The sequence below is a fragment of the Arachis duranensis genome, chromosome 7, assembly GCF_000817695.3.
Source record: "Arachis duranensis cultivar V14167 chromosome 7, aradu.V14167.gnm2.J7QH, whole genome shotgun sequence".
In the NCBI taxonomy this organism is placed as follows: Eukaryota; Viridiplantae; Streptophyta; class Magnoliopsida; order Fabales; family Fabaceae; genus Arachis; species Arachis duranensis.
Genome location: NC_029778.3, coordinates 5743185 through 5753857, shown reverse-complemented (window position 1 = coordinate 5753857; position 10673 = coordinate 5743185). Strand labels below are relative to the sequence as shown.

Below are 10673 nucleotides of genomic sequence, written 5' to 3'. Positions count from 1 at the left end.
TTTTACTATTGTTATTTGTAACAAGTTAATTGAATTAAATAATATTATTCTTATAGAAATCTGCAAATAAAAAAAGTTACTAATGAATTAGAATTTAAAATATTTTTTTTCCAAAATAAAAGTAGTATCAGCCTAAATGTTTTGATGGCCTGTTTTACCGTAATTAATTAATAATTGATTTCAAAATTTTTTTATATAAATATTCTTTACTTCAAATAGAGGAGTAATAGTCTTTGATTTTTTTTTGTGGACTTTTAGATTTTATGGTATAGTATATTATTTATTTATTAGATTTAATAAATTTTTTATACATTGTGTTTAAACAAAAAGGACATTTTTTATTACATGCTAATTTTAATTGATTTTTTTGAATTAAAAAGTATTTATATTCAATTTAAAATCTATTCTATTTGAATACGTATTTAAAAAAAATATTTTTATTAAAAAATAAATTATTTACTTTTTTTTAAAAGTTAACAATACCTTACTTAAAAAAAACAAAAGATATTTTTAATAATTGAAATTTATTTTTTAAAAGGCTATGCAAATGTAAAATAATTTTATCAGTTAAAAAAATCTTTTTAAAAATATAAAAAAATAAAATATTTTTTAAAAAAAAACCAATCCAAACTAATCCTATAACACCTTTCAGTTTTTCAGTTTATCCAATCAACGCCCTCCCTCGTCTATTTTCTATCATAGCACTTGGAATGATTTCTGTAATGGGATTTCTATAAAAGAATTATTGTGGAGAAAATCCTCCCACATCAAAGGAATTTTAGATTTAATTGACCCCACAAACCTTTTTTGCTATCATAGAAAAAAAATGCTTATCGCCAATGATACTAATCATACCTTAATTATCTTAGCTGAGTTAATGTTTTAATTTAATTCTATCTCTCCACACATGTATGAAAAATCTTATTTATTTTTTATTTTTTTTGTGACTATTATTGATTCTTGATTTAATTAGACGAAATAGGTATAAAGAAAATTTCTTAGTTATCACTCTAAAAATTACAAAGGAATTTAGTTATCACTGTACACTATAAATACTTAAATAAAAAATATACATTAGTTAAATAAAAATTTCAATTTTTAATTTAATAAAAAATTTAAATAGAGAATACTAAAGGATCAATATTTTTAATGTATAAAAAAAAGAAAAAAAAATTATTAATTCAAACCTAAAAAAAAAGTGTTAATACAAGAGATAAGTTGCATTTTAAGAAAAAGAGCTCAATAAATTTATAAGTGTCATACTCAATTTTGGTTGGGTAGACTCCATTAAAAGAAGATTAGTTCAAAATAACTGTGAATGGTTCAGTCCTTTAAGATAGGGGAATTTCTGTTTCTTGTAGCGGTTTAATTAGAGAGTTGAATGACATTCTCGAGGGATTCATGATGACCATTGAAAAAGTGACTATCATTAGTCAACAAAATACCCAACCAAATTAATGAGCCGTACACATTAGAAACCACGGTTAAACACATTGTTCAAAGTGTAACGGCAGAAGAGGAAGAGGGAAAAAGGTAAAAGAACACAAAAAAATAAATAAAAGAAATTCTTCACATATTATGAATATTAAATATTAAGACTGCTTTTAAAAGAGAAATTTAAAATTAAGAAGTTGAACATTATATTTAGTTTAAAATAAATATAAATATTAAAAAATAAATTTAAAATTTAAAAAATGATATTTTTAAAAAAATGTCATTAAAATTTTAATTATTTTTTAAAATTTTTTATTTTCTATATCTTTATTTTCTAAAAATATTAAAGTGACTGAAATTTTATTTTCTAATATTGAAATTTTAGTTTCAAACTCTACCTTTTAAATATAATACTAAATTTTAATATTCTAATTTTACTCTCATAAACAAATTATACTTAAAAGAAATTGGAGACTTTTATTTGAATTTTGATCTTATTTATATATATTAGATTTATTTCTATGTAATTTTGTAAAAATATTTTTAAAATATATTAAGAATAATATTTAATTTTCTCCAAATTATCCGCTTAATGAATTATTTCCACTTAATGAATTATTTGATTATTGAGTATGTTTCAAAAAAATTTATCAAATTAAATCTTTATATAATAAATTGATGTTATGGCTAATATAGTGTATATATAATATAATTACATTTTAATTTATAATTTTAGGTTAAAAACTTAATTTGATGTGTATCAGGATAAGATTAGATTTTATATTTCAATGAATGGTATTATGTTGTGGTCAATTAGTAATAACTCAAATGGTATAGTCTCTCCATACTCAATTAAGAGATTGCGGATTCGAGTCTCCTATCTTTGGTAAAAAAAAATGGTATTATATTGTGATTAAAGTTTTTGTTGTGATATTTTTATATTTGACTGTGTCTAGTAACCGTAAAGATCTAAATAGCTAAAATATAAGAAACATTACAAGCTTAATTTTTTTACTGATACAAGAATATGATGGTTAATTACCTTAGTTAATATAAATTTAAAGAGAAAAAAAGAGTAGAATGTAAAGTAAAGAAGGTTTAAAAAAGAAGTTAAAAAGTTTGAATAGAGAAAAAAAAAAGATTAAGAAGAATGAAATTAGGAGACAAATTTAGATATATATAGAAATATCATATCAATAATATTTCTTTAATTAAGTATAAATAAAGTATTCTCTTTGAGTACTCTTAATGTATATTTATTAATAGGATAAGAAATTATGTATTCCAATCTCTCAGGATTATAAATTATACCTTTTAATATAGAAAAAAAATTGATATAATTTTATATCAAATTAATGGGTCTTCATAAGGCACTCTTGCCGAAAAAATCTTCCCACGTCAAAGGAATTTTAGCTTTCACTGATCCCACAGGCCTTTTTTGCTATCATAGGAGAAAAATGCCTTTTCGCCAAATATTACTCACCATACCTCACTTGTCTTGGCTGAGTTAATGGTTTAATTTAACTCTACCTGTCTAGACATGTATAAAAAATCTTATTCATTCTTAATTTTTTTGTAACTATTATTGATTCTTGATTTAATTAGATAAAATAGGTATAAAGAGAATTTTTTAGTCATCACTCCAAAAATTACAAAGAAATTTAGTTATTATTGTGCACTATAAATACTTAAATAAAAAATATATATTAGTTAAATAAAATTTTCAATTTTTAATTTAATAAAAAATTTAAATAGGGAATACTAAAGGATCAATATTTTTAATGTATAAAAAAAATCATTAATATAGGTTTAAACCTAAGACAAAAAAATGTTAATACAAGAGATAAGCTACGCTTTTAAGAAAAAGAGTTCAATAACCTTACAAGTATCGCACTCAGTTTTGGTTGGGTGGACTCTATTGGAAGAAGATTGACTCAAAATAAATGTGAATGGTTCAGTCTTTAAGATATGAATTTCTGTCATTCTGGCAGTTTAATTAGGGACTCAAATGACATTCTGGAGGAATTCATGATGAATATTGAAAACATAACAATCATTAGTCAACAAGATGCTTAACCAAATTAATGAGCCGTACACATTGAAAACCACACCTAAACAAATTGTTCAAAATGCAATTGGCATGGCAGAAGAGGAAGAGGGGAGAAGGGTAAATAAAAAAATAAAAAAAATAAATTAAAAAAGTTCTTGGCATGTTATGAATACCAAATATTAAAACTGTTTTTAAAAAAGAAATTGAAATTAAGAGTTTGAACATTATATCTAATTTAAAATAAATATAAAAATCAAAGGATAAATTTAAAATTTTAAAAAATAAATAGAGATGTTTTTTAATTATTAAAATGTTAATTATTTTTCAAAAATTTTTATTTTCTGTATTTTTATTTTCTAAAAATATTAAAGTGACTAAAATTTTATTTTTTTGATACTGAAATTTTTAGTTTAAACTCTAACTTTTAAATATAATACTAAATTTTAATATTCTAATTTTAGTCTCATAAGATAAATTATACTTAAAAAAATGAGAGACTTTTATTTGAATTTTGATCTTATTTATATATATTAGATTTATTTCTATATAATTTTGTAAAAATATTTTTAAAATATATTAAGAATCACATTTAATTTTTTTTTAAATTATCCACCTAATGAATTATTTCCGCTTAATGAATTATTTTATTATTGAGTATGTTTCAACCAATTTTATCAAATTAAATCTTTATATTCAATGATCATGTCTGAGGTTAGGGAGAAAAATACAGCATAATTCCACGTCACATTGCAAATTTCATTTTTCCTAAACCCAACATCTTATCCACACCCCAATGTTTTGGCACCAACACATGGAATATTGCATCTTTTTTTAGTCCTACAACTTTTTAAGCAATCGAGGTTTCGAATTTCTAGTCCTTAATGCTTTTGTTTTATTAGATTTGTTAAATAAGAAATTGGTATACCAACAAAATGATATCTAGAGAGAAAAAGTGCCTTTCGATTTGCTTCTAAAAGAAAATGTTGTGCATTAAACTTTTTGAGGTAAAGAATTTAGATTAATTTATCTAACACGATTTTCTAATTAAAACAGAAAATTATCTATTATCTTTTAAGTTGATAATAATAAGCTTTAAAAACAAACATAACGAAAAATTTTTGATAATTAAAAGGGCAATTTCGTAAATAAAATGAAGGAACAAAACTTTTGCGTAAATACAATATTGACAATTTCCAGACGCAAATGCAATAAACACAACTATATATAATCCGCTACACCTTGTAGCAGAACTCAATTACACGTAATCTGCTACAGGGTATCGCGGATTATGTTGAGGACTGAGTTACTCATAAACCATTACACCCTGTAGCGGTTTATGACCAAATGGCGCTACACTCATAATCCGCTACACACTCTAGCGGATTATGAACAATGTGGATTGATGGGAAGATGCCTATATATACCCAACAAGTTGCATAGAGTGTCATTCTCATTCATTCATAATTTGAGGAATGGAGAGTGAAGAGAGCTTTTTGGAGTTAGTGCATCATGTTGGAAAAATAAAAAAGAGTAAGGGGCACGGTGTGAAGTTTACAGACAGAGAACCGCTGAGTGTTTTTGTCAGGTCGTCTGATACACTGTTGGATCTAAAGAGCAGTATGCTACAAAGTGGGTGAAGAAGCTGTTCTACAAGATCCCTATTGCGGTTGTGTCAACCGGCGTGTAATACGAGACGTTCGTGTTACGAACAGATGAAGATATGCAGGTGTTGTTTCATTGTCGTCGAAGTTTTCTGGAAGTGAGGATACATGAGTTGTTTGCAAAGCTGAAACATGGAATCGATAGTTCTGGTGCATCCGCTCCAAACCCCCAGTCCACTACGATGGGGGGTGCCTCCACTTCGATGCCCGTCGTTGCACCTGAGTGTTTGTTGGAGTATCGGCCAGCCGGTCCAGTTGGGGCATTCACCTCAACTCATCCATCTCCAGATGTAGGACATGAGGGGGAACCGGATCAGGTGGAAAATGCTATGCAAGAGAATGATTCCGATGAAGAGCCTGCTGACATTGGAGGGGACAACGATGATGAAATTTTGACAAACCCAGCAAGATGTCAACCGACGTCAAGTGCCGGCACACATGAGCAACCTGCACATTATTCTACCCTGGATCTGGGAGCCATCATCCAACCGACGGATTCAGCACCAACCTTTGGGGGTCGAGGCTTGCACGAGAAAAACTCTGTAACTGAATTTCAAGTTGGCCAATCTTTCCATAGTAACAAGGAAGCTGTGCTTACTATAAAGGATTACAACATTCGGCGCGGAGTTGAGTATAGAGTGATGGAGTCAGATCATCTTAAGTACCATGGAAGATGCAAGGAGTTTGGGAAAGGTTGCACATGGATGATTCGCATCAGCCTTCGAGCACGGAAGGGAACCTGGGAGGTTCGGCGGTACAACGGACCACACACATGCTTGGCTACATCGATATCCAGCGACCACGACAACTAGATTATCACGTGATCTGTGCGAAGATATTTTCTCTGGTTCGAGCCAATGCGGCGGTATCGATAAAGGTGTTGCAAGAAGCTACCGAAGGAATGTACGGGTTCAAGCCAAGTTACAGGAAGACGTGGTTGGCAAAACAGAAGGCGGTAGCACAGATATACGGGAAATGGGAAGAGTCCTACGCCGAGCTACCTCGTTGGATCCTTGGTGTGCAGTCCACCATGGAGGGGACGGTTACGTTGTTGAAGACATCTCCAGGTCGCGTGGGTGATGACGTGGATGACTCAACCGTGTACTTTCATCGTCTTTTCTGGATGTTTCCTCCTTATGTTGAAGCTTTCCGACATTGCAAGCCATTGGTAAGCATAGACGGTACTCATCTGTATGACAAGTATGGAGGGACTTTGCTCATGGCCATCGCTCAAGATGGAAACTCCAACATCTTGCCTATTGCTTTCAGTCTCGTGGAGGGAGAAAATACCGAGTCTTGGTCTTTCTTTCTGACCAACCTGCGGCAACATGTGACTCCGCAACAGGGGATACTGGTCATTTCAGATAGGCACAATGGCATCAAGGCTGCACTAGAGAACCCGAACAGTGGGTGGTTACCCCCGCTTGCGTACCGAACATTTTGTATTCGGCATATTGCAGCTAACTTCGCACTCAGTTTCAAGGGCACGGACGCAAAGCGTTTGCTTGTGAATGCTGCTTATGCGAAGACTGAGGCAGAGTTTCACTATTAGTTTGATATAATGCGGACTGAGAATTCGACAATGTGTGATTGGGCAAATAGAATAGAATACGATAAGTGGACTCAGCACCAGGATGGTGGCAGACGGTTCGGTCACATGACGACCAATATATCTGAGTGTGTTAATTCTGTTCTTAAGGGTACACGAAATCTTCCAGTTACCGCCCTAGTCAAGTCCACATATGGTCGGCTAGCGAAGTTGTTTGTGATTCGTGGTAAGACGGCAGAGGCTCAATTGGCCAGCGGTGCCAAGTTCTGCCAGTCTTTTATGAAGGCGATGGAGCGCAACTTGAAAGACTCCAGATGTTTCACTATTACCCTGTTCGATAGACACCAGTCTGAGTACACCGTTGCCGAGACGACGCCCACCGGGAGCTTTTCACTTGGGACGTACCGAGTTTCCCTCCAGCACCGTACATGCGACTGTGGATACTTTCAAGCTCTCCATTACCCATGTTGCCATGCGATTGCATGTTGTGCCCAGTCACGGCTTGACTGGTCTATCTATGTCGACGAGGTCTACACCATGTAGAAGGTGTTCAGGGTGTACCAGATAGGTTTCGTGCCGCCAATACCAGAGGGACTTTGACCACCTTATGACGGTCCGACCGTTATTCCGGACCCCAGCTTGAGGCGTTGTCGTGATGGCCGACCGAGGTCTACCAGAATCTGGAACAACATGGATGAGGCCGACCCTAACCGATCCAAGCGGTGCGGGCTATGCAGACAACCTGGGCACACGCGTAGGTCTTGCCCCCAGAGAGGCTCCACCGTTGCCGGTAGTTCGTAGGACTTCTAGTCTGTGTGCTTCTACTTTTTTGAATTTTTTATTCTCCTGTAGCAATTTACACTTTCGGGTGTTACTGTTAGTTCCTTTCGTGTGTTTGTGTTAATCTTGGTTCCGACCTATTTGTATGACTTATGACTTATGCCTAATGTAGAAATTTAATCCGTGTTACTGTTAATGCCTCGTGCCTATTATATTTCTATGGCTTATTATTTATGGACACTGTATTTGTATAACTTCGTATATTTTGCATCACGAGTTGTTACTGTAAGACTGGTATATATAGGCATCTTCCCATCAATCCACATTGTTCATAATCCGCTAGAGTGTGTAGCGGATTATGAGTGTAGCGCCATTTGGTCATAAACCGCTACAGGGTGTAGTGGTTTATGAGTAACTCAGTCCTCAATGTAATTCGCGATACCCTGTAGTGGATTACGTGCAATTGAGTTCCGCTACAGGGTGTAACGAATTATATATAGTTGCATTTATTGCATTTGCGTCTGGAAATTGTCAATGTTATATTTGCGTAAAGGTTTTGCTCCTTCATTTTATTTGCGTAAATTGCCCCAATTAAAAGCATCTATTAATCAGTCCAAAAAAAAATCTATTAAATATCTATCCAAACATTAAAAAAATATTCTTTCCCAAAGAACTTTTTAAAAAATATTTTTTAAACAAAAATTCTATATTTATACTGAAAATTAGACATTAAATCAGTTAATAATTAAATTTTAATGTAATTCTCATATGATTATTTTTAAAAAAGACAATTCAAAAATAACCTGAGATATACTAAGAATTTTTTTGAGTGTCATTAAATTATTTAAAAAGTATTTTTTTATATTTGACAAAATTTTAATAGTAAAAATAAAATTATTAAAAAATATCCTTTTTTAAAGGATTTTTTATATCAAAAAAATATTTTTAACATAACAAATAAACAAAAAAATTATATTATACTACTCAAACATAATTATTAAATAAAAAAATATTTTTACATTAAAAATTCAACATTAATTTACTTTTATTTTTCTAAAAATAAAAAAAATTACTTAAAAAATATTTTTGTAAAGACTCACCCAAATAAACTTTTAGAAAATAAAAAATCCCTTTTTTCATCTTCTAGAGAAATCTTACCGTAATTATCATAAAATAATTATTATTATTATTTTAAAAATTACAATAATTTTAAGTCCATTTTTGTCATACGTAAAATATAACTTTTCAATGGACAACAATAATGAGACACGATCCATCAAATTAAATAACTTTGGGTATAAATATAAATTTTCTTATTCTTTATTTTGTGATATCATAGATATTAGAAAAGTAATGATTTCACTGCCATTTTTTACAACGACACTCTATATATAATTTTTTTTACATTATATATGTTACATGAATTTATAAAAAAAAATGATAATATTAAAATTCGAATGATAATAATATCTATTTCCCTGATGTTATCATGACTCTCATAATAGTACAATACTAATATAATATGGCAAGATTTCTTTATATAATCAAAACTCAAAAGCGTAAGGATTTTTTCCTCATTTGGTCGAAGAAATCTTACTAAGAATTATTTTGTGGTCTTACTAACTTAAAAAGGAAATGATTTCATATATATATATATAATACTATTAAAAAACTATTAATTACCAACAGATTTATAGACAGGTTTAATATTCATTATAAACAAAGATTTAGTTACAGATAAATTTTGTCCATTAGTAAAAATCTCGTCAAAAATTATTTACTAATAATTTTTTTTTCATCGATAATTTACTGATAGATTTTTTTCTACTACCAATAGATTTTTCTTTGGTAATTCTCCTATCCATTTTGCTAAAAATAAATTTTTTTTACAAATTTTCTTTCTGTAAATAGTGTCAAATTTTTTGACAAATTTTTTGTTGGTAATTAGAGTCTAAAAAAATATTTATAATTCTGCATACAAATGAATTTTCTGTTTGTAAAACGGTAGTGAGGTAAAATAGAATTTTCTTTTAGATTTGTCTATTTGCAAAATAAATCTGATTTCATACAAAATAAATATAATTAAATGAAGACAAATTTTTATCTAAATTTTGTCTAACTTGTATTAGAATATTCATAGTATTTTAAAAAATAAACAAATTCATCGTATCAAACTAGAAGAAAAGTATTGTAAATAAATAAGTCAATTCAAAACACAAATACAAGTATTGATACATCAACTATAATCCTCAGTGTATTATTCAATTATACTAAAAATATCAGATATAATCTTCAATGTCATCTTCATCCTCCTCATCATCATAATCCTCTTCCGAAAATATTGAGGGTGGTGTTGACGGTGGTGATAATAGAACAACACTGAAATTACTTGATGCCTTAACCTTCTTATAATAACTAACATAACTCTTATTCCATCTCTTTTATTTCATCTTTTCCTTCTTGATATAATTTTTCTAAATTCGTAACATAATCTGTTCAATCTATTGCCTTTACATCAAATCCAAAATTCCTTTTCTCTTTTTCAGATATGATTTCCATTAATCTTTTTGTGTTATTGTTATCAAATTTACATTAAAGAGATAATTTGTTTCTTGTCAGTAATCTAATCTAAAAAAATGTACTATTCACTTTGATTTTTGCATGTAAACTTGAATTATTAGGTATGTGATACAACATGATATAATGCAGATACAAGAATATGGCAATATCTAAAAGTTACAAGATACAATAAAATTTTAATATAACATCTAATAAAATTAATAAAATTATTACAACATGAGTAGTATGTTAAAAGTAACAAAAAAAATGCAACTCTTTTTTCTCTGAATGAACCCATTATCATTGTTGAAACTGATAAACGATCACTAGAAAAGGAAGATTTGGTGATGAGGAACGCAAAAAAAAAAAGTCAAGTAGAAGAACATATAGAGATCACACAGGAAGGAGAAAAGTTTGAAAATGTTAAAGAGTCTAAAAATTCGCTGAAAAATGTTGTTACTCCTGTCAATAGTGCATCCCAAAGTTCCAAGCTTTCCTACAAGGATAGGCTAATGAACAACGGGCTTGGAAAACTGAATCCATATGAAATCATCGAGATGGTCACAGAAAATTACATCTCCGATGAGGATCCGATGGAACATATGAAGGAATCACAGACTCCTTTCAATCCAATTCCTAT

General features: G+C 29.9%; 1 protein-coding gene across 1 annotated transcript; it reads left to right on the top strand.

The window, feature by feature from the left end:
* The first annotated feature begins 5327 nt into the window (after positions 1 to 5327).
* Positions 5328 to 6697, top strand: LOC107496697 (uncharacterized). The gene is made up of 2 exons (XM_016118011.1): positions 5328 to 5891; positions 5981 to 6697. The coding sequence occupies exons 1-2, from the start codon at positions 5328 to 5330 to the stop codon at positions 6695 to 6697; spliced, it is 1281 nt and encodes a 426-aa protein (XP_015973497.1).
* Positions 6698 to 10673: the final 3976 nt, after the last annotated feature.

Coding starts and splice junctions, on each gene's coding strand:
- LOC107496697 (XM_016118011.1), top strand. CDS start 5,328: ATGGGGGGTGCCTCCACTTCGATGCCCGTCGTTGCACCTGAGTGTTTG. Junction 5,892..5,980: donor CACGGAAGGGAACCTGGGAG/GTTCGGCGGTAC, acceptor ATCTGTGCGAAG/ATATTTTCTCTGGTTCGAGC.